Here is a 25876-nt window from a genome sequence, read left to right on the forward strand (position 1 = left end):
AATTTAATAATGAATGATTTTTGGCCACACGTACGTACAAACACACATCATGTTTTGTTATATTATGGTGATTAAAATGATGTTGGTAGGATTTTATGATTTTGGTTTGGTTTTTTGGTTATTTTGAAGGTTTGAGATAAATGAAAAGAAACAAAAAGAAAAAACAAAAATAAAAATAAATCATAATACTCAATTACATATAATGGTTGTTTTTTTTTGTTGGAGTTTTTAACACAAAAATGAAATGACTTGTTTTATAAACTTAAAATATAACTTAATAGCTATAGGAAATGAGTATAATAATACTATTTATATATTGGCGTTTTGCATTAAACAAAAAAATAAAATAAACAAAAACTACAGTTTACAATTTAAAAAAAAAAAATAAAAATCTAAAAATATTTAGTAAAATATAGCTCTACATATTTATGACAATTTTCTTTACAATGAAATTTAAATTAATATAAAATAAAAAAGTAAACCTCTTTGATATCAGCAGCATATTTTGGTAAGCAACATGTTGCATAGGAAACATTTAGATTTTTGTAAAAATGTTGCTCAAAATAACATACAAAATTTGAATAAAACTAAAGTTTGAGAAGTAAAAGCAAAATGTTTAAAGTATGAAGTTTTAAATTTGAACCACAATAGTAACAAACAATAAATTATGTATACCTTAGCAACATGTTGCTAAAAAGAAAAGAAAATTTAAAAAAAAAATTAAATTCGAACTTCAATAGTTACAAAAATTAAAATATTTACTCGTTAGCAACATGTTGCAGTAATATTTCAAACCTAGCAACATGTTGGAGAAAAAGTTTGATATGTTTTTCAATATTCATTTCACCATTTTTAAAAAGAAACATGTTGCTCAAAAACTTAAGTTAAGAAGTAAAAACAAAATGTTTGCAATGTTGATATCTTAACAACATGTTGCAAATCAAAATATTTAAAGTTTAAATTCGAAATTCATTAGTTACAAACATTAAATTATTTCTTCCTTAGCAACATGTTGCAGGAAAATTTAACAATGTGTTTTTCAATATTTAGTTCAGAATTTTGTTGCTCAAAATAAAAAAACAAAATCTTAAAAATATGTTTATCTTAGCAACATGTTGCAAAAATAGCAAATCAATAAATTGAAAGTTGTAATTTGAACTTCTTTAGCTAAAAACTTATAATATTTCTTCCTTAGCAACATGTTGCGGAATTAGTTTATGATAAAAACATATGACATTTTGAATAAGAAACATGTTGATCAAAATAAAATACAAAATCTTAAAAAAATCTATATCTTAGCAACATGTTGCATAAAATAGCAAATCCAAATATTGAAAGTTTAAATTTGAACTTCTTTAGCTACAAAAATTAAAATATTTCGTCCTTAGCAACATGATAAAAACATGTTTATTTAATATTTAGTTCAACATTTTTGAATAAGAAACAAAAGCAACATGTTTAAAATTTATAATGTAAATATTTGTACTTTAGCAACATGTTGCTGTTAAATTAACATATTTAAAGTTTAAATTCGAACTTCCAAAGTTTTAAACAATAAAATATTTGATACTTTATCAACATATTGCAGAAATAGAAATAAGAAATTTTTGAATTTCAAATTTGAACTTGCAATAGTTACAATTACAAAAATTAATATATTTCTAGTTTAGCAACATGTTTCAGAACAAGTTTTTTGGAGAACAGTTGGAAAAAAATGAGTAACAATGTAAATTTCAAAACAGTTATGAATATCCTAAATTTCAGTATTTTTATATGATCTATTTTGTTGACATTTATGAAACGTAGAAATTTCTAAGCAACTTGTTTGTTGGCAGAAATTATATACAACATTTCTGGCAACATGTTGCCTAGAAATGTATAAGTTTTCATAAAGTTAAATAAATAGATCATTTAAAAAAGACAAATTTAATTATAATAAAAGATGGGAATTTTAGGAATTTATAAATCAAGATTTCAAACCAGCAACATGTTGCTTATCAACACTTATACATACATTATAAGTTTAGCAATATTTCATTTACAATAAAAAAGAAAATTGTCATTAATTTCAACATTACAAAAAATCTATAACAAAATAAATACAATTTTTCTAATAATCAAAAAAATAAAAAAAAAATAATTCTATTAAATAATTTCTTTTACATTACATTAGTTTAGCTAACAAATCTACTTTGAGTTTGAAATAATTATTATTTTTCTTAAATACAATTACAATTATTATCATTATTATTACAGAAAAACAACAATACATACAACATTTATGATTAATTTTTGTTTTTTTTGGATTTACAAAATCGTAAATTATTTTATTTAAAAATGTTTATTTTTTGTTCTAATCCACATCAATATTGTGCATACGTTTGGCATGTTTACGTAACGTAGTTAAATAATAAAAACGTATCGAACATAGGGAACAAATATGCTGGGGATCTTTGTGGCATTCGACACGCTGATGACGTAATAGACTATTATAGGTTTGATATGATTTATGGGGACATTTATCACAAATATATTTGGAATTTTGTTTATTATCGCGTACTGTTATTAGCGGTATGGTGGTATAATCAAATTTAAGAGATTTATTCAGACGTCTGGATTTTCTACTACTATAACTACTACTACTGGGATTGACAGCAGTTAATGGTGTAGATGATAGAAATGATGAGGAGGCTAATGTGGATGGTGAGGGCAGTGGCAGTGGCACTACTGAACTTGTGGTGGCAGCCAATGATGATGGAGTTGGTGCTGTTGTTAGTACATAGGATGAGGGTGATGATCTTAATGCTGTCGAAGTTGTAGCTAACATTAAATCATGTTCAGTTTTGATACAAATCATAGCTGCTCCTAGTTATGTAAGTATGTATGTTTAGAAAATCACAACGTAGCAAAAAATGGGAAAGAGAGAAAGAAATGCATACGAAATGTATATTGGAAATTCTAAAACAATTTTACTAAATATATATTTTTATTATGTTAGGTTATAAATTTTTAAAATAATAAAATCATTCTAGTTAAATAAATAAATTTAATAACAAAATCATAATAATAATAAAACGAAAACTGCAGCTATTTCTAGAAAATGACAACATATTTTTTGTTTTGTTTTTTTGTTTGTTATTTTAATATTTAACTTTTTTGGAAATTTATTTCGTTTGTAGTCTTATTTTATTTTTTTTATAATATTTATTATATTAAAGAAATTTTTATATATATTTTGATTGTTAACATTAAATATTTTGAATATTTATTATTATTTTTACAATTTTTATATATATATTTAGTTTACAAATATGAAATATAAGATAACTACTACTTATGAACAAATATTTTACAGTTTTTAAGATTAAATTTATTATATAAAAAAAGTCATAAAAAAAAACATAAACAAATTTAAAAATATACAATACAATTTACATGAAAAAAAATTCTTTGATACTACTAAAACTAGAGGAATATGCATTAAAATGTAATAGAAAAAAAAGAACGCTCCAAAATTCCTGGGATTATTTGGCACACATTTAGGAATGTTAAAAAAAAAGTTTTAAAACTCATTATTTAGAAGTAAAAGGCTAAATATTATATCGTTATTGAATTAGCTAACAACAATTTTGAACGTAGTTGTATAGAAGAAAGTTTTGATATATTCACCCTTATCGTGGTTGGCGTAAACGTCATACGCCTACGACAGTTTCGTACTTGATTAAAGAAACAGTTTTCATTTTATCTATAATCTAGTACGAAACTGTCGTAGGCGTATGACGTTTACGCCAAACACGATAAGGGTGATTGTATATCGTATGAATGAATTAGGGAAGGTAAAGTTTATACGATCTTATTATTTTTTTATATTTATTTATTTTAAACTATGATTCATACATGTTGCAACTCTATATTAACCCTTTTTCTGAATTATATGACAATGACAAAATTATAACAAAAATGTGTTCAAATAAAAATTTTAAAATATTATTTTTTTTTATAATTTTATTAGTGTCATAGAGTTCAGAATTTGGGTAAAAGTTAACAAATTGAAAAAATGTTTTAATAAAAATTAAAACAACAGAAAAACCTAAAACAAACACTGAAACAATCGATAAAAATATTAAAGCAACATGTCTATGAAACATTTAAATAGAAACAAAATGTCTAAGCAACATTGAACTAATACAAATATTTAAGCAACATGTCTATGAAACATTTAACTAGAAACAAAATGTCTTAGCAACATTTAACCAATAAAAAATATTTAAGCAACATGTTTATGAAACATTTAAATTGAAACAGAATGTCTAAACAACATTTAAACAATACAAATATTTAAGCAACATGTCCATGAAACATTTATACAGCTGTTGCTAATTTGTATACAGAGAAAAATGTTTAGCAACATATTTCAAACCATTTTGTTTGTATGGCTTTCAAAATATAACGCGTCTTTGAAACATTTAACTAGAAACAAAATGTCTAAAACAAACACTGAAACAATAAAAATATTTATGCAACATGTCTATGAAACGTTTAATTAGAAACAAAATGTCTAAGCAACATTTAGCCCCTTAACAAATATTTAAGCAACATGTCTATGAAACATTTAACTAGAAACAAAATGTCTAAGCAACATTTAACTAGAACCAACATGTCAAAGGCACATTTAACCAATAGTAAATATTTAAGCAACATGTCTATGAAACATTTAACTAGAAACCGCTATTGCTAATTTGTATACAGAGAAAAATGTTTAGCAACATGTTTCAAACCATTTGGCTTTTAAAATATTCGTAGGAAACAGACAGTATAACTTTATGTTAAGAAATAACCAGACACCGCGAAAATGTGGTTAATATTAAAGCTAAATATATTTTTTAAATATCAGCAAAACGAAATTGTATCAAAAACTTGTTAACTTATTTTGTCCTCTTTATGGTTTATTTTGTTAAATTTTTTATTAAAAGAAAGTTGAAATTTTGTTTAAAATGTATGAACATTTACACTGATATTTGATGGCTACAAATTTTGTGGTAAAATTTAACAGAGTACTAAGCTTAAACATTTAAAATTTAAAAGAACAATGTTTAGAAAGCATTTAATTTCATCTATACACATAAATTTGTTTAAAGTAAAATGTTTGAAACAACTACTTGAATCTTCTTTAAATGTTCAAAATTTGTGATGAAAAGCTTCATTTAAAAGCTTTTATTTAAATAGAATTAAATTATCGTTTAATTAATTCATATACAGAATTCATTTAACCTTTGAATGATCCATGTTTAGTTAATTCAAATCAAATACAAATTTAATGAAAATATTTGAATTTAAGACTTTTTAATCATTCTATTATTAACCCATTTTCTAATGGATTTGAATTAAAGAGATTTTGAATGATTCAATAAGGAATGAATTCTTAAATGAATGAAGTCAAAGCGTTTGGAGTACTAAGGAATAAAGACAATGAATTAATTAATTAATGGTTTAATGGAATTGTTAAGAAAGAATTTTTCGAATTTTTGGTTTCAAATTTAACAACATTAAAATTTATTGTTTTATATAGATTTGAACACACATTTTGTAGTCAAATTTAACAATGCTTAAAAATTTAAGATTTTTCTCATAAACAATTTTGAAATTTATCAAATTTGTTTTATAAACATTTGATAAATTTAAATATTATACATTTAATTTCATGTATACAACAAAATCTGTTGTAGTACCATGTTTAAAAATTGTTCTTGATTATTTTTCTCTTTAAAAATGTTAATGTAATGCTATAAATTTGAAAACAATTGAACAAATGAGAGGCCATCAGCGCAAGAGTGGTGTAACCCACAATTTTATTTTATTGGTGTTCTGGTGTTATATATAGACCTTATATTACAACTATCAATACAAAAGATAATATAACAAAGTAATATAACAAAAGTGGTTTAATTTGAATATACCACTAAGTAAATAATTTGGGGTTACACCACTTTTGCACTGATAACCACAAATATACTATTATATCATGTATATGAAACATTTATTATTATCTATATAGTAAAAATATTATAAAAACATTTAAAGCTACGCGTTAAAGCCATAAAACAAAATGTTGCTAAGGATTTAGGAAACTAATGAAAAATACAATTTAAAGCAAATCTCTTTGAAACATTTTTGAAACCAAAATTAGAATTATTTGATAAGTTGCAGGCAGCATCATGGTGGGAAATTTAAATAACATTATATTTTTCCGATTAAAGTTTAAATAAAAAAAATAACTTAGAATTTATGAAAAATGTTGCTAATGATTTTGGAAACAAGTTTGATTAAAAATAACATTTAAACCAAAAATCGTTGACATTTTTTTTGAAGCATTATGTTGGAAAATTAAAATAATTTTAAATAAATTTATTGCATTTAAAGATTAATTACTTTTTTGCCTAAATAAATCACAGAATTTAAGAAAATTTAATTGAAATTTTTTTATGAAATGACTTAAAAAAGTATAAAATAAATGAGGCCACCATCAGAGCAAAAGTGGTGTAACTCATCAAAATTTGTTTTAGTTGCTGTTCTGGTTCAATACAAAAGTGGGATTAGCTACCTTTAAGTATTGAAAATCAGATGGAACTAAAAAAATCGTTTTTGCACAGATTAATGTAGCAAAAGTGGAGTAAGTTGAATATACCACTAAATAAATAATTTGGGGTTACACCACTATTGCACTGATAGCCTCAAATATAAAGCAACATTTTGTTAGCAAGCAATTTTTATGTTGCAAGCAACATCTAAAATGAAAGCCCCTGAAATCATCAAATATTGCAAAATAAAAAAACTGTTTTTCAAAATGTTTTTCGATATAAAATTTTCTATGTTCAGCATTTGATTTGCATACAAAAAGTTTATTGAAAATTTTGGAATTTATGATTTTTCACTTTTTAGGAAATGTAAACATGTTACGCAACAAACAATAAATTCATTTTAAAAACATAAAATACTCCAAAAAAAAAAACTTAGTTTGAAAAATCCCCTCCTCAATTATTTAAATTCTGTTTATGTGTCATTTTGACATGATGCGCCAACGAACAGCGATAATAGTATTTGGCCTTACATATGGGACATGTAAATTTGGGCTCTTTTTGGCATTCGACACGCAAATGACGCGATAGATTACAACGCATTGTATAGGATTTGGGACATTTGGGGCATCTAAAGGTTGTGGATGCCTGGCTACGCTTGGATCGAAAGCGACGATAGGCTTCCGAACTGCTGCCACCACGCATTTTAGATCGGTTTGCTGCAGCCGTTGTTATTGGTTGTAACAAATACATGTCGTCATAAAATGCTGTAAAATGAAGGGAAAGAGTGTTTCAAAAAAAAGTAAGATCAGATCTCTATTGCAACAAGTTGATATGAAATTGCACAAAACAAACAAACAGCGAAAAAAAAATAATGAAGAGACAAAACTAAAAAGAGTAGTCGTCAATGTGTTTTTTAGATACAAAAAAAAATATACATAGTTTGAGTTTAAGTACAGAGAAATGTTTAACACAAGCGAGCGTAGGAAAATGGAGCGTTACTTTTTTTTCTTTTAGGTGTAAAACTAAATTTTGGAATTATTTTAAAAATTTGTTTGATTTTTTTTTTTTTTGTTTCAGTTTAGCACCTGTTTTAGTCTTGTTCTTTTTTTTCTTTAAGAAAATTATATAGAAACTAATTTAATTTACAATTTAATTGTTTAAAAAAAATAAAAAAAAAACACATCATCATCAAAATCAATGTTGCAGCAACATTTACATTTTCTTATTGTGTATGCCGTGTTTCTGACGCATGTGCAGTTTTAAATCGTATTTCCAAGAACAGGAAAAGGAACAAAATTCACATTGAAATATGGTGGTATTTAGTTTCTTTGGCATTGCTATCAATGATAACGAAGACGAGGACGATGTTGACAATGTGCAGGCTGATGTTGCTAGAGAACTAATGCCGCCCGAGGCAACATTGTTGCTAAGATTTTTTAAACATGAGCTGGAAATATTTATGGCAGAAGAACTAGACGATTTGCTGGTGGTGTTTAGTTTTGTATTTTGAGAGTTTCCCAAAGACGAAGAGCCGCCAGCGGTTTTCGTCGTTGTGGAGGCCACATGTGGCAATAGCATGGTCGAACCCAACAGATTGGCCAATTGAAAAGAGGCAGCTGCTGCTGCAGCCGCTGACATTTGACAATCATTACAATTATCGCTGGGGCAACAGCTGGAAGAAGACGATGTTGCTTTGCCAGGCAGACTTTTATGGTGATGTGTATGGGAAGAGTGGGTTGTATTGCCAGTCGTTACAACACCACCACTAACACTTGTCGCACTGCCACAATTATTTATACACATAGAGCCGCTGCTGGCATTTAAATTCTGCTGGCTGGTCAATGGTGACAATTGGGGTTGATTGGCCAATTTGCTGCAACATTTATAGATTTTATGTATCGTCAGCTCATTGTCATACAAGTCAGATGAAGCCGGTGTGGCCAGTAAATTGGCCATATTTGTACAATCTAAACTATTGCGACTAGTAGAGCGAGGCGTTAGGGAGGCTGAGGAGGAAGGTGTTGCTGCAACATTTAATGATGTTGGCACTAAACTAGTTAAGGATGCTTTATTACTACTGCCACTAACACTAACATTAATTGTACTACAATTATGGCTGATGTTGTTGCTGCTGCTGTTGCTGCTGGTATTATTCAATAGATTATTGGGATTGCTACTGCTACTGCTGCTGAGGGTGGTGTTGTTGTTGTTTGTATGTGGCTGCTGCTGTTGCTGCTGGGAAGTGGCTGCAGCTATAACAGCGGCTGCTGCTGAGGCTATATTATATAAGGTCCGTAAATCTGCAAAAATAAGCCATGATGGATGGGTGTGCTATTTTTGAGTTTTTCTTTAAATTTTTGTTTTTTTTAAGTATTTTTCTTAAATAATCAAACACAAAAAAGGAAACCATATAAAGAATTTAAGAACATTTGGTCAAAATCGAAAGTATAATACGAAAAATATATTAAAGTTTAATAAATTATTAAAAGAGAAGAGTGTTGTTTTCATTTTAGTGTAGGTAAAATGTAAAAAAAAATACAAAATTTTCGAGCTTCAGCCTAAAAGTATACTGGGAATTTCCACAAAATCTAAAGCCTTATGGTATGTGAAGAAATATTAGAAATATTTTAAATAAACAACCGATTTTCAAGCCGCCATAACCTACACTCGCAAATTATTTAAAACAAATTTAATTAAAATAAAATATAAAATAAAATAAACACCCACAATATAAAATAAATTAAATTTACAAAGAAATTATTTTTAGGGTTAATCATAAAAATAATTTTAAAAGAAGAATAATATTATTTACCACAATTTTATTGTATAAATAAAGTAATAACAAACTTAATTTTATTTAAATAACTCCAAAAAAAAAAGAATGAGCAACAAATCCTTGAAAGTAAAACACAGACATGCAAGTAATAAGAAAAAAAATCCCTGTAAATCTAAATTTCCTAACATAAACACATTAAAACAAACACTTGTTTAAGTTTTTAATTTATTATTGAGATATTGGTTGTTTTAATAATCCATAGTATAGTATGTATTAAATTTAAAAAAAAAAATATTCTTAAAAGTCAAAAAAAAATTTACACAAAAATTGTTAGTTTCTTTTTTTTTATATAAAAAAAATAAAAATACTTTTTTCCATAAAATGTTTAAAAACTAAATGCAGTTTTTTTGTTTAATTAAGTTTTAAATACATAGAAAAATAATATAAAAAAAGCTTGAGCTTGCTGGTTGTTTGTCTCAAAAATATTTTTAAAAAAATTAAATATTTCGAAAAAATTATAGAAAAATATTAATAAAAATAAGGTATAGAAAAATATTTGTGTGTAAAATAAATCTTTGGTTAATTTGATTAGTTTTTTGTTTCATTTTTTTTTTGTTCATTTCTTTTTTCTAGTGTTAATTTGGTTAGCACCTTGTTTTTTAATTTTTTTTTGTTTTATTTTATATATATAAATTATAAATTACTTTTAATAAAGTTTTCATTTTAATAAATTGCACTTTTAATATAGTTTTTTATTGATATTTTATTTATAACATCAATTTGGGTTTTTTATATTCCTTTTTTCGTTTTGATTTATCATTCTTAAGCAGAAAATATTTATTGAAATAATGGCAAGTTGTTTGTTTTAATAGAAATTTTTGGCACTTTCGTGGAAATTTAAAATTATAAACTATTTGGGACTTGTAAGAATTTTTATTTAGTTTATAGACATTGGAAATATAATTGGGAGCCTGAAAGTAGGCAATGTTGGAGTTATAAGGTTTAACAACTAAAAGTAGGCAATAGTATTTTAAATGTTAACTAAGGGGTTACTCCCTAATTCGATTCGAATGAAAATCTTTTCGAATTACAAAGTATTTAGCACACATTTTCAAATATTTTCGTTTTCGGATAGAGTAACCGCCCTGCATTTTTAAAGATAAAAACTTTTTAACAGTAAGCAAGGCAATCAGTCTTATTACGAGTGTCGTTGTCGTAATCGAAAAGGAGTTATTTTGTTAAATTGTTATTACGATTACCGAATACAATCACCCCTATCGGCAATAACATGTGAAATTTTGTTCCCATGAAATATTCATTTCCCTCGAAGGGAAAATTGCTATCGGCAATATCACGATGAACTTTACATTCACAATAGTTGATTTTGTTCGTAACAGCTGTTTATTGTATACAAAATTCCATCTAAAAATTTCACAACAAGGGGAATTTTTTCACGTGAACAAAGTTGATGAACGAAAAAAGGAAAAGGGAAAATATTTCATGTGAAATATTGATTCGCGATAGGGGTGAATAAAATTTCTATGTATTTTAGAAGCGACGACTTCATTCGTAATAAGATCACTTTATATTTTATAAGTGGAGATAATTAGAGCTTCAAATTAATTAATTAAATTTGAGCTTAACTCACTTAAATCTTAATTCAGAATTAAAAAATGTCAACCATTCATTCCATAAATCCATTCTCAAAATCAAATTCTTTTGATTCATTCACATTAATTTTTAAATAGAATTAATTCATAACGGAATTCATTCATTCTTTTGAATGATTAAATTTCTTTAATTTAAATCTAATACAATTTGAATTAAAAGATTTTTCTTCAGTCAACTTGTTTTTGAATCAGTCAACAAGAACGGATTTGAATTAAGGAAAATTTTACTGATTCTATAGAGAATTAATTCTCAATGGAATGAAGATTCTAAAGAGATTTTATTCTAAAAGGAATAAATTCACGATGCTTAAAGTACTAGCAATTAATTCGTAATAAATTCTTTAATGAAATAATTAAGAGAAAAATTTAATTTGATTTGTAAAATTGCATTAAGAAATAATTCTTTGGAACCATTGTATTTGATTTGTAATTGATTTATATTAAAGAAAACTTAATTGATTCAATAAGGAATTAGTTCTTAAAGACATTAATTCAATAAGTTTGGAGTACTAAGGAATTGAGACAAATTAATTCGTGCTGAGTGCTGTAAAGGACTTCTTTGATTTTGAAAATTGAATTAAGAATTAGTTCATTTGAATCTTTGGTAATAAGTTTGTTATGCTCAATTGAAATAGATCTGAATTATTCGAGCTTTTGAGATTGAACATTTGAAAAAAGACTGACCTACAATAGTAATCTCCAGGACAACTGCTGCTAGACGAAACTTGACCATGAAGACTTGTACTGTGAAGGGTGATAATTCTGAATGATATTGAAAAATGTGTTCTCTGAAGAAAGAAAATATCACAATTGCCAATATGAAAGAAAAAAGAAAAAATTGGATCTGAATGAATGAGCAGAGAACGAATTATCTGTTTAGGCTTTAATTCGACATTGGCATTTATAACATCCGTAAAAAGATTTTTGCATAACCTGTAACAACTAGGAGAAGGAGACAATGGAACATATCTGGTGGCAGCCTTTGGTTACTTAAGATTGAACGCTCTTTGATAAGACATACGCACCGCCTCAAAAGTGAGTAAACACCATTGAATTTTTTGATTTTTTTAAGATAACGAAAATCATTATAGTCCGATTTAAAGTTTTTGTTTCAGCCTAATCTCCAACGAATCAAAATTTTTAAATTTTAATCGATGCACAGTGGCGCCATTTGAGTTTTTTCGTTGCAAAAATCATAACTTTTGAACCAAATGAGATAATCAAAAAATTTAAAAGGACTATGATAGATAATTGATTAGCCTATGAAATGAGTGTTTGAAAATTGTTATACGACTTTCAGGTGCCTACTTATGGGTTAGCAAAGTTGAAATTTGTGGAAAAATCAATTTTGTGGTAAGTAAAATAAAGTATTTTTTAAAATTTTTGATTTTTTATGTTTCTTTTTAAAGGCTTTTATGATTTAAAATTATTCCAGAAAAGATTAAAAAAAAAATTTTTTGGTTGGTTTTTCACGATTAATGTAATTTTTGGAAACATGTCTATTTTCAAAATTTTACCTCTAGCAAAAAATGGGGCAAGGATGGGCAGCTGGAGATTTTCGCATTAGGTAAAGGAATAATCAAAGAACTTATTTTGAAAATATGGCAAATATAGAAAATGACAGTTTTTTTTATTTTCCATCAAAGTTGAGAAATATTGAAAAAATTAATATTATTACCTGGACAAATACAAATCAAACAGTACAATTTTTTTCGTAATAAATAGATCTATCAATAGAATCAAAAATAATGACGATCCGTTATATAGTTTTCGATATATTGTATCTGAAATCGGACCAAATTACCTATAAATGGTCTGTTTTTTTGAAAACTGAAAATCAGTCAACTTTGAAGGGCTATATCTTCTGAACCAAAAATCTGATTTTAATAAGAGTAGCATATTTGAAATCGTTGGATAATTTACTATAAAATAGGTGTATTCAATATTTTTTAGGGTAACATGAAATTATTGATTTTTGCAATTTCACTTGTGGTGTGGATACGGGCGCCTCTGTGCGATGGATATATTTTAAGATAGTTTATTTGTTTTGAATCGGTCCTTAAATGTTCAATGACCGATTTGCAAAACACCAACACATGTGAGTTCGCTTTAAAAAGGAAGACTTTACTCGAATCCGGTTTAGAAGAAATGTAGGTTAGATCCTATTCATTAAAAAAATTTAAATTTAAACGTATTGAATTCATTCCAAAGCAAAACTGAATAAAGAACAAAATTGTTTAATTCTATTTGTATTGGATTTGAATTAACAAAAATGTAATCATTCATATGTTGAGTGAATTCTGTTATGAATTAATTCAAAGAAGAATACAATTCTATTTAAATAAAAGCCTTGTAATGAAGCTAAAGAATTAGATTTTGGGAATGGAGTTAGGGAGTGAAGAGCTGATATTTTTTAATTCTGAATTAAGATTTTAGTGAATTAATCAATTATGGGGTAGGATAACCGATAATCTCAAATAAGAAAATTACGATTAATTTTACTCGATATCGAATGCGGTAAATTGCCTGAATAGTACTAAAACAGATCATAGTACTAAATAGGCCTGAATAGTACTAAAACAGATCATGCTTATGCATGATATATTTCAAACTTTTTCGAAATTTCCTTTGTAACGATAGGATAACAGATACAAAGTAATTAACTTTGCTAAAACTAAGATAAGCTCTTTCTCATACAACTTTTTTAGATTTTAGCCCACATTTTGTTAAAAAACAACCAAAATTACTTGCCTACTTCAACAATTTGCCATTATTTTTAGTAGATAATTAAAAAAAAAAGTAGATTTGAAATAGATATTTAATAAAAAAAAACAACTAATACTCCTTTCTCTTCTTCAACTCTTGCACAACAAAAACTTTTTAAACCAACTCATTGAGACTTTGTCCGTTCATTTCCAACTACTTAAAACTCTTGGAGAAGAGAGGCACGCACAACCGTAAAACGGAAAATAAATCACTTAGTTAATGGTTTAACAATTAAATGCTACTTTCTCATCCAGCACAACATCGGGAGCTGTTGCCTTAGAACTGCTGTTGCTGCTGCCCAATTGCTGCTGAAAATGTTGCAAAGCCTGCTGGTGATAAAAGGAGGAGGGCATAGTGGCGGCTGCTGAATCTTCTCTACTGTCCTCATCGTGAAAATCTTGCAAGTCCAAGTGTTCATTATTATCAGCAGCACCACCATCATGCTCGTCATAGTCCTCATCGTCGTCATCATCATCATCATCCAAGTCCACAATCTCATGACTTGTATTGTTTTGATTGTTGTGGTGTGAAGTTTTTAAAGGTGTCGAGGTGGCTGAGGGTGTTTTTATAACCGATTTCAAATTTAAAGCCGCCAAAGTGGCAGCTGCTACACAGACCGCAGCTGAATTTAGACTATCATGTTGCTGTTGCAGTTGTTGTTGCAAAATACTGCCGCCTGTCGTATTGGTGATGGTATTATGATCATTATTATTGTTGCTACTATTGTTACTATTCGAATTTTGCATGGAACTATTGCGACGCCTAAACAACGAACGTAAAGCAATCTCTGGATGCTTCTTGCGTACATGTTGGCGCAAATGATCGGCCCGCTTGGTGCGATGACCACACACAGAACACACCATCGATTTGCCTTTACCACATTCCTGACGCAAGTGACGTCTCAGAGTGCCATGACGGCGATAAGTGCGAAAACATTGAGGACATGTGTAGCTTTCTTCATTGCCCAAGAAGGAGCCATCATAGTTACCCGTCATGTGGGGTGGTGGAGGCGGTAATGGTGGCAAATGTTGCTGTTGTTGCATGTAATTTTGTGTTTTCACCACCGACAACGAACTGGTGCCGGGCGAAGTCACCGATGACGAGGAGGAAGTAGAAGTGTTCTTTAAATGATGAGAATGATGTTGATGTTGTTGTTGATGAAGGTGGTGTAGTTGCTGTTGTTGTTGGAGGTGCATATGATGATAATGTTGTTGTTGTTGTTGCTGTTGTTGTTGGTGGTGATGATGTTGGGAGGAGGAGATGGTTGTGGTAGAAGACACAAAGCCTGAAATTTGGTTTTTAGGGGTTTGTAAAGTTTTTTTGTTTTCTATTTTTTTGATTGATTTTTTTATTTATCTTTTAATCATGGTTAAAACAAAAAGCACTTGTTTAATTAAAGGATATTGGTTAAATTTGTTATAAAAAAATATAGAATTGAATTAAAAAAAAGAAACACTTTAAGAAAATTAAAAAAAAAATATTTTTTTAAACAAATTATATAGAAATTAATTAGTGTTGTTTTTTAAAAACTTGTTGGGTAAGAGAAATGCATGCCAATCATTAATTTGATTATTTGGGTTTGTGTTAAGAAATAATATATAATGAAAGAATACGAGCATTTCCTTCGTTATTAGATTTCTGGTTGAGTGGTGAGTAATAAGAGCAGTTTTTGTTTGAATTGGTTTTCTATTCAAAAAGAGTTGTAAGTAGTGGTGAGTTTGGTTAAAGAGTTTGGTTTTTTTTAGTTTATTATACTTTTTTTGAATTCTTGTAGAGAAGAGAGGGTTTTTTCATATTATGGAGCAGTTAGCGCGCAATCATTATTATTAATTGAAAATGTTGGTAAGTTTTGAATTTTTAATAAAAAAAATAAATATGTTTTTGTGTTAATTTGTATTGTTTGGTTGGGTTTTTGCAGCATTAACAAACATAAATACAAGCCATAATTCAGTTTTTTCAAAAATGCACATAATTGTAGAATTTTTTTCGATAAAATTTTATATAAAAAAAAATATATAAATAAATAAATTTACACATAAAATAAATTTGGTTGTTGGGACATGTGAGAGAAATGTGAGTAAAATATATAAAATGATCTTAAATTTATAAAGAAAAATTAGCTTTTGTTTTGGTTGTTGCTGGAGGTATAAATATTAAGAAATCATTTTTAATAAAAATATGGAAGAAAACTATTAATTTTAAACTAAATGTTATTCGTTTGTTGATAAAACTACCTTCACTTTAAACCTAAAATCATTTCAAAATCCTCAAAAATTCTATTCAATTTGTTCGCATTTAAGAATATGTTGGGGTCATTTTGGACTCTTTTGGGTTAATTTCCATTTCTTTTGAAAAACAACTTATTTCGTGAGTTTTTTAACCTTAAACTACCTTAACTTTAAAACTAAACTTATTTCTAAATCCTAGAAGAAAATTTGAATCAATTTAATTGCTTTAAGAAAATGTTAGGATAATTTTTTACTCTTAAGAACTTATTTCATGAATTTTAAAGAAAATCCGCAAATATTTTTATGAGAAAAATGTGTTCTTTTATCCCCAACAGTGAACGGTTTAAAGTGTTCCCATTCTGATTAAATACTTAATATATATTCTTATGATCTAGTATATCAGATTCAAATTTTTTTTTTTAAATTTTTTTTTAACAAAAATTTAGTTTTCCTGAAAACTAAAAAAAATGTTGGGGTCATTATGGAGCCTCCTGTATTTAAGGGTTAATTTCAAATAAAAATCGCTTTCAATATAAATTGTTTAAAAAAGTTTAAAAAAAATGCTCAAATATTTTATGAACAAAAAAAAGAGAATTCGTAAAAAAAATTTGTTCTTTGAATTGGATTTTCAAAAAAACAAAATCTCAACAAAAATTTGGTTTTCCTTAGAACTGAAGAAAATGTTGGGGTCATTTTGGACCCTCGTGAATTTTAGGGGTAATTTAAAAAAAATCGCTTTTAATTTAAATTCTTTAAAATAGTTCAAACAAAATCCGCAAATATTCTATGAACAAAAAAAGAGAATTCGTAGACAATTTTGTGCACAACAGTGAATTGGTTTTCAACAAAAATTGGGTGTTCCTGAATTCTGTAAAAAAAAAATGTTGGGGTCATTTTGAACCCTCTTGTATTTTAGGGTTAATTAAAAACAAACAAATTTTTGCTTTCAATTTAAATTATTTTAAAAAGTTTATATTATCAAATCCGCAAATATTTTATGAACAAAAAAAGACAATTCGTTAAAATCTGTTCTTTTATCCCAATTTTCCTGTTGGAGATTTTGGGCCATCTTGTATTTTAGGGTTAATTTCATAATTGTTTTTTTTAGGTTTTATTGAAAAAAAATGTTTGGGGTCATTTTGAACCCTCTTGTATTTTAGGGTTTATTTCCAACTATCTTTTTTTTCGCTTTCAATATAAAAAGTATTTATTTCCTGAACCGAAAAATCTGAATTCGTATAAAATTTGTGAACCAGTGAAATGAAAGTGTCCCCATTCTGATAAAATTTTAAATATATATTCTAATAAGCTGTATCATATTCTGGAAATTTTTTTTGAAAAATTGAGCGACTGTAGAATCAAAAATTGTGTTTTCCTGCAAAATGTTGAAATCAAATCTTTGCTACCGCATAATTATAAAATTATTCACCCATATCGTGAAAAACATGTGAAATTTATGTTCCCACGAAATATCCATTTCCCTCGAAGGGAAAATTGCTATCGTGATATTCCCCTGAACTTTTCATTCACAATAGTTGATTTTGTTCGTAACAGCTGTTTATTGTTTACAAAATTCCATCTAAAAATTTCCCATGTTGGGGAATTTTTTCACATTTCATGTGAAATATTAATTTCACAATGAAGTGATTATATCCAATTCCTTTTCATTTTTATTCGCTCAGATATATTTAGTAAAATTGCAAAGAGAATACCTTTAATTTTTAGATTTTGTTTTAACAAAATTAACAAAAATTTAAAAAAAAATACTTCTGAAAATGGTTAAATAAAAGAAGCCATAACTGGACATGGTTGAACGTAATTTTGCTAAACAAAAATTTATATCTGACTAGAGAAAGTTGTCTGAAACTTCTTATACAAATGGTCTTATTAAACCAGTGTTCGGCACTCATATCTGCCAGGGGCCGAACCTCATCGTTGTTTGACACGAATGTCGTGGATACATAATGAATGTAAGAATTTGTAATTCTTAATTTGATTCGAAGGGAATGATTTCCAAATTATATTATAAATCAGGGAATCCAGAAAATATGCTCTAAAAACCGAAAAATATGCTCTTAAAATATAAAAAATAAGCAAAATAAATTTGTTTGAAATTTGAATATTCAAATATTTATTGTTCTTTTGTTAAAGCACTGAAAGAGTTTAACCAGTACTTTAGCAATACAAATTTATTGTTAAAATTGACAAATAATATCTTTAAAGAACTGTAGAATTGTCTGGAAATTTCCAAATGATGTAGGTTTTTTCCAAGACAAAAAAAATTGTTTGTTTCAAATTCAAACAATAACATTTGCCATATTACTGGGACTCGCTTCTGATATTCATATTCGAATATTCCAAGAAAAAAAATTAAAAAAAAATCAAAATATGCTCTACAAAAGGCGAATATGCTGTAAAAACTAATAAATGCTAAAATATGCTCTTAAGGACAAAATATGCACTAACAAATCACAGGTCAAAATTCTTAAAATGTTCTGAAACTGTACTGCAAAACGTACAGGAAAAAACATGCATTTGCATGATTCCGGTTTCCCCGATAATGGCCTTTTTCGAATCATCCCAGACAGAAAGAGACTATCCGCATAACGTCATGGCAGTGTTGGACAATAAAAAAAAACTGTATTTTCAATTATAAGTCTTATTTTTGTTTTTCCAACGATGTGCAGGTACACAATTTCCGGAAGAGACCTAATTTTGTATTTAAAGTCTTGTATTTGGAAAGAGTCCCTAATTTATGCCTGAATTTTTAAAAGTTTCACAAAATTCCTTTTATTTTTTTTAACATCACCACTGTCATCTTCTCCTTTCAATAAAAAACAATTATTTTTTTTCATTTTAATAATCCAAAAAAAAGAATACAATTTAAGCACGGCTTTATTTTCTATTTGTAGTTAAAACATTAATTCAAAATCTTACAAATTAAAATTTGATAGTATTTAGAGAGAGAAAAAAAAACGAATCCTTGGAGAGAGATAACACCCATGATTTATTTAATATTATGCAAACGACGCAAGTGATCGGAAAGTTTAAAATTATGATGAAAACCACGATTGCACAGACGGCAAACGAATTTCTTCGGCTGATTGCATTCGCTGCGCATGTGACGTTTCAATGTCGACACCGTCTGATATTTACGGCCACAATTCATACAATTGTAGGGATAATTAACCACCATTCTATCGACATTGACAAGGGCATCAGAGATGTCATATGTCGCAATGGTCGTATTATCAATTTGTTCCTGTTTCTCGGACAATTTGGCGGGCGGTCTATGGCATAAAAATAAAACAAAATCAAAAAAAATATAAAAAATGGGCATTACTGGCATTGATCGTTTTTTGTTTAGAGAAAATGAGAGAATAGAAATTATTACCTGCGTTTTCTAACACTACGTGAGACCTGGGTAACTACCGTGGAGCGTATATTGTGATTGCGATACGAACGACGTTTTGGTATTATTAAACGTTTATTGGGATTGGTTTGGATGGCAGCTGCAGCGGCCACTAACGGCGTCGTCGCATTAAGAGAGGAGGAGTTCGACGACAAGGAACTTGTGGTGGCGTTGTTTATGGCGGTGGTGGTGGTGGTGTCTATGGCAATGGCTGAAGAGCAACTACTACTAGTGGCAACTAGTAGTTTATGGTGATCATGATGATGATGATGATGTTGCTGTAGATGATCTTGATCATTTGTGCTTGTTTCGTTTCTTTCTGCAGAGTAGACAGAAAATATAGAAAGAAATAATAACAACATCATCAAAAATCATTCAATTTAGCAATCAATCATTTTATAAATTGTTATTAAATAATGCAGAAAAGAAAGCACAATTTTTATTTTGTATATTAATCAATTTTTAAGGGAAATTGTTTAATATCTTCTTTTTTTTTAACCTCAAGCAACAAAAACATTTCTTTTTTATTTAGTTTTAATAGTTTGTGTGTAAAAGAATCTTAAAGAAAATACCAAATGAAAAAAAAACAGATACACCACATCACCACCACACGTTTTGAATATTGTATTTTGCATTTTTAAATAAATTAGGGAAATTATATTTAAATATAGAAAAATATTATTGAACATTCCAAAAAAAAAAACACTACTACATTTAGTCATATACTATATTTATGATATGTATTATAAAGAGATAATAATGCCAGCATATACCAAAGTTTAAGAAAAAAAAAAGACTAAAGTAGAGTTAAATGGAAAATATAAAGACATTTAAAATTTTAGCAACATAAAAGTTATTAAAAAAAACTTTAGCAAAAGAAAAAATAATTAAATGTATTTTTATGGTAAATTTAAACAAAAACAATGTAAATTTGCATGTAAAAAGGCATTCAATCTGCATATTTTTTTAAAAAATTAAAAAAGTTTTACTGTCACAGATTTGAATAAACGCGCGTACATCCACACGTAAGGATTTTTTGCTTAAACAAACCGCCATTCAAACACAAACCCAACTAAAACTAGGTCAAGGTCATTTAAATTGTATGTACATACTAATACATACATACGTTATACAAATACAAACACATTTTCAAAGAAAGAAAATTGTTTGAGAAAGAATTTTACAAAAAAAAAAATAAAATAAGAAACACATTTGCATACACATATTTTAGTTTGAAAACTTAAATTACTAACAAAACTTCTGATGACGCAGTACAGAAAGTCCTTCAAGTTGTGGGCATATTTCTTAACTCCCATAAACACCCTGGAGAAAACCAGTCTCCAGTTTTGACGACTATTTTAGCGACATTGTCAACGAAGCGAAGCGTCTTCATTTTTATCTTTGATGAGAAAAAAAAAGAGAAACATGAACTTAAAGACGACTCTTCCAACTGTTATGAATTCATATCTTTTAGTTTTTTAATGTCTTTTAATGTCTTTTAATACAACGTCAATTGTTAACAAAATATTCAGTTTCCATCTCTACTTCACAAAAGTATCAACTAGTGTGTAGACTAGAATTGCTAAAATGTACTAGTGAGTCTATGGTCCCAAAAAAAAGTACCTTGTCAATAGTACTATCGTCAGTAGTAGACTTCCAATGACACACACATGTTAAATTTCTATAGTAAATAGCAAGTCACTAGTACTGGTGACTGTGCCAATAGTAAGTCGGTACATTTACTGCAGTGCATATTTCAGATTGAAATCTACCCTGTAGGAAATGTCAATATTAAAAATGTGCTGAATCGCTATTGATTTTCTCAACAGTACTAGTTTCGAATTATACCCCATACAAATACAAGGTGCTATAAACATTTAACATGTGCTTGTCATTGAAAATCGTTTAGTAACACTATGACTATTGACTTCCTATTGACTTGGTACTTCTCATGGATCCATATGGTGACATTAGAACCAGGATTTTCCTAGTACATTTCTATAACTTTTGGAACTTTCCTGTAAGCAATGTCAATAGTAAATAGGTGGTGTCATACTAGCGACATTGTCACCAGTTTCTTTCACTCAAAACTGTTTCATTTTTTACACTCCTATTTTTTTATAAAATGATTTGTTTTCTAATATACCTTTTATAATTTCTTTTACGCATGTTAAACCGTTTATGGTGTACAATTAGTAGTCAATACTGTTGACAAAGTCAAGCGCGAGTCAATACAGTTTAACTATATACATTTTCTTAAGGAATATTGACATGTTTGTTGACAATGTTACTAGATATATAGCACACTTTTTGTCTCTGTACTTTTTATATTGACACAGAAATGAAAGATTGGAGACATTTGAACTAGTACTGTTGACAAAAAGACATATGGACCCAGTCTGACTGCTGGGTAAATAAACTACATTTAAAACATATACCAACATAGACATAAAACTCTGGTTCCTTATGAAATTCTAAGGCAATTTAGAGCTATTTCCGTCTGGCGGTAGGGCAGGATTTTATTCATCAGAAATGTTTAAAACAGTTCAGCACAATATCCGCGTCCTGAGTAAATGAGAAAACACCTTTTTTTTGAAATTTCAATAAATTATTTTTGTTAATAATTTTCCAAAGAGGGCCTTATATGGAAGCTATGACTAATTATGGACCGATCCACATAAAATTAAATGACATTGCATTTCGTATAAATAAAACTTGTGTAGATACCTACTATATAGATTAAACATTTATGTCCTATATCGGGAGGACATTTGTATGGGGACTCGGTGTAATAATGGACCGATTTGAGACAGTTTCAATAAGCGAAATATCGACTCAGATAGTGATCATGATCAGGATACTTTAAGGTAGATTTACTATTTTCTAAATATGGAATATGCCTATTTGCTTAAGGTAGGTTCACACATGGCAAATATTTGCTCAAAAAAGCTTTTTTTTACTTTTTTTTACTCAAATTTGTTTGACGTGTTTACTCTTACAAGTGTTTTGTAAGATCAAACTGCATCAAATAAAACAAAACTATTTTTTTTTGTTTTGAATCATTCTAAGTAAAATAAGTTTTTGAAATAAATAAAAGAGGTCAAATGTATTTTATTTAGTGGTTACGTCTTTTTCGGCAAATATTTGTCATGTGTGACCCTACCTTCAGTCTCTTCTGCTCTTTCTGTTAAAAATAGAGACTGCTTCCGGGTTAGAAACCTTTAAAATTGGGTCGCCATTAACCCCTCAAATGGCTGAAACTTCTGCTTTTCATTACAACATAGCTAAATTCTTTAAATTCTAAAATTTTCTTTTTTAACATTATGCAACTTTGCTATCTTCTTCTCTTTCTATGTAAGGAATAGTGGCCGGTTTCGGGATTGAAACCTATTAAATCGAACAATTAATACATCAAATTATTGAAATCTGTAAAAATTAAATTTTAGACATGTCTTTCCTTATTCTCTTCTTATCTTTCTACATAAGATACAGTGATCGGCTTCTGGATTGAAACCTTTTAAATCATACCATGGGGTGACCATTCAAATGGATGAAACTTCTGCTTTTCATTTCAACATAGCTAAATTCTAAAATTTTCTCTTTGCTTAATCTTCTTCTCTTTCTATGTAAGGAATAGTGACCGATTTCGGGACTATAGATCGCACCATAGGATGTTATGTTAGCTATAGCTACTGGTTCCGGTATTGAAACCTTTTAAAACCATTAAGTGATCATAAACTAGTCGAATGACTGGAACTTCTTATTTTCTTTCCTACTTGTTTAAGCAAAGGAATCTATCTATTGAATGAATCCAAGTGGTTATTTTAAGGGATTAATAAATTTGTGTACTTTGTATAACATTCTCTCATTTATTTATATTATAGCAGTTCTAAAATTTCTATATTTTCTACAATACTTATAAATATTTATTAGTGTTCCTCTTACTTAACTTTTCAAGCAATTCTTCTGAACATATTAAATGGATCCAAATTAAGCGGTATCAACTGCTCCAACTAGAGATTATTAGAGATCAACGCGTACAAATATTTGTATACTTTCGTCTATATGTTTGGTGTAAATTCGAGTAAATTAGTAAATTCGATCGTAATTTTCTTATTTGAGATTACGGCATTCGATATCGAGCATGAAATTTAGTACATTTTGTTATAATTACGCTGTCGAAATTATTTTTCGATACGATAGTTCATTCGATCACGAGAGCGGTAATTCGGGCCCTGGTTTTATAAGATCTTGAGACAGAGGAATATGACATGATCATTTATTTATATTATAGCAGTTCTGAATATCCGTAAAATAAAGAAAAACAAATTTATGTGAATATAATAAATTATTTAAAAAAGCTTGAGCTTGAATAAGGATTTTCCGCCTACCAACCAGAGCCGGTAAAAGATCGGTTAAAAATTTGGTCGGATATCGAAAAGGATAACGTTAATTGATTATGAAATTTTCAAAGAGAAATTGTATCATGAGAATCATCACAATCACCAGGGACATTTTTAAAATTTTTTGTTCAAGATGTTTAAGCAAGATGGAATTTAACGAAAGTCCGTCATATAGTGAAAATTTAATTATTCAGACTCAATGAAAGCTCCCAAGAAATCGGATAGAAAAGTAGCAAAGAAAGTACAATGCGCTGAAGTTTTTATTAGAAAAATTAAAAGACGTAATTGGTAACATCGCAATTTCGAGATATCGATTTCGTAATTGCAGATTCTTTATAAAAAGTCTCCATGGACAGAGTAAAACCCAAAAAGATAAAATACTTTTGGTATAACTGGCTATCTGTGGTTGTAATATACGTATTCAGATAATTGGTTTCAATTACTACAATTAACATCAAATTCTATATCTAGAAGTGTCTGCCGAAAAGGCTTCCGCAGTTCATAAGAATTTATGGTCAAGCCTACTACAGAAAATGACAATTGAGTTTTTATACTTCTCAGAGCTCAGACTTAATTCACTATTTTCCGTTTATTTGGATTATATTGAACATGTTTTGTTTATGATAAGTAAATTAACATAACACACCACTTACCTCGTCAGCTAGCTAGCACGTAACCTTGAGTATTAAATGTCAAAAATGTCAATGAATTCAAACTGATCCTCCAAGTATAAATTTTGGAAAAGTTCGGTAAACATAGGTACAAGAAATAACGATTGAACTGGAATTTTAATTCGTTTAAAATCGATCTTATGTTTATCTTTTCTTCTATTTCTATGTTAGGAGTAGTGACTAGTTCCGGGACTGAAATCTTTTAAATTGGTTGACTGACTACGAACCCGAAATAGGTGGAACCAATATTTGTTAGTATGTAATTGTTTATTTGATCTTACTTTTCTTTTGTAAGAGCAAACAACATGAATAATTATAATAATGATCTTCTTTCTACTGCATTCAAATGGTTTTCACACAATAATATAATTTACGAAAAAAAAACTGCCTTAATTCGGAGTTGAACTTTTGTTAGAATTTTAGATTAATTTCTTAGTTGAGCATTCAATATTTTTTTTTATTTAGTCAGCACATATGGCATGTGCTACTCCAGAGAAGGAGCTTCTAACGATTCAATCGTTAGAAACAGAAAATGAAATTAAATTTAGTTCTCCCTTACAATATCGAATACGAAATTAATATTTATATGTTAGGGGAACGTGTTCACGAAGGCTCTCCAGGGATTTCACAATATTATTAGTCCATTAATGATTTATATAAAAATAGGTCTAGTGCATGTTAAGCTCTTTGAAAAGTCTTTAAAGTATAGAGACCTAAACAAGTCGGAAGGAACAAGTAAATCGAAATACTTCCTCCAATAAAAAAAAAATTTAGTGCAAATTATAACGATTTTTTCGTGATCTATTATACAATCCGGCTTTTAAGCTGAAATCAATTTTTGACAACGATTAATCGAAATAGGTATATGAAAATGAAAGTTCGGGAAATTATAAGTTTCGTGTTGCGGGTTCAATTCCCGCCAGAGAATCAATGCATATCTGCAGGCAAGAAGAAGCTTCGCAGTTTGTGTTTCTTTAAACAAAAAACTGTCTCCAGTTTCTGCTGATTATTCAACTGACAACGAAAGGTCCTCATAAAGAGAAATTTTTAAATATATTATTGTCAAATGTTTGCCGTTACGCTTTATAAAATGTGAACCTCAATTTCAAGGAATCATGATGTTCTTGAAACATGTAACAATCGAAAATTATAACCTACTAGTTGACAGCCCCGGCTTCGCCCGGTAGCATTTACACCTACCTGCCTGTTCTTATTTATTTGCAAATAAAATATTTAAATTTGTACTGCATACTTTAGGGATCTTTTTTATTACAGTTGACTGGACTCAAAAAATAAAAATTTCCTAGTTTTATCCGGAACTTTTGATTTTTTTTTTCTTTACAAACAATCTCCTGAAAATTTCGAATCGAAT

General features: G+C 28.3%; 2 protein-coding genes across 5 annotated transcripts in view; both read right to left on the minus strand.

Annotated features, from left to right (window-relative positions):
- Positions 1 to 25876, minus strand: part of lola (longitudinals lacking) — a 176662-nt gene that overhangs the window by 128004 nt on the left and 22782 nt on the right. Inside the window, exon 6 of one of the 4 annotated variants that reach the window (XM_065510877.1) lies at positions 14000 to 15075. The exons of the other annotated variants lie outside the window; for them this stretch is intronic. Within the exon in view, the coding sequence (XP_065366949.1) occupies positions 14015 to 15075 (1061 nt within the window). The 3' untranslated portion in view covers positions 14000 to 14014. Of the gene's footprint in view, positions 1 to 13999; positions 15076 to 25876 lie in introns of those variants that run through there. 4 annotated transcript variants of the gene reach the window in all.
- Positions 7754 to 13918, minus strand: LOC135959760 (DEP domain-containing protein DDB_G0279099-like). Its single transcript, XM_065510816.1, has 2 exons — positions 13915 to 13918; positions 7754 to 8878 (listed from the first exon to the last, which is right to left on the minus strand). Exons 1-2 carry the CDS (start codon positions 13916 to 13918, stop codon positions 7791 to 7793), a joined length of 1092 nt encoding a protein of 363 aa, XP_065366888.1. The 3' UTR covers positions 7754 to 7790.

Source organism: Calliphora vicina, chromosome 5 (genome assembly GCF_958450345.1).
Source record: "Calliphora vicina chromosome 5, idCalVici1.1, whole genome shotgun sequence".
NCBI lineage: Eukaryota > Metazoa > Arthropoda > Insecta > Diptera > Calliphoridae > Calliphora > Calliphora vicina.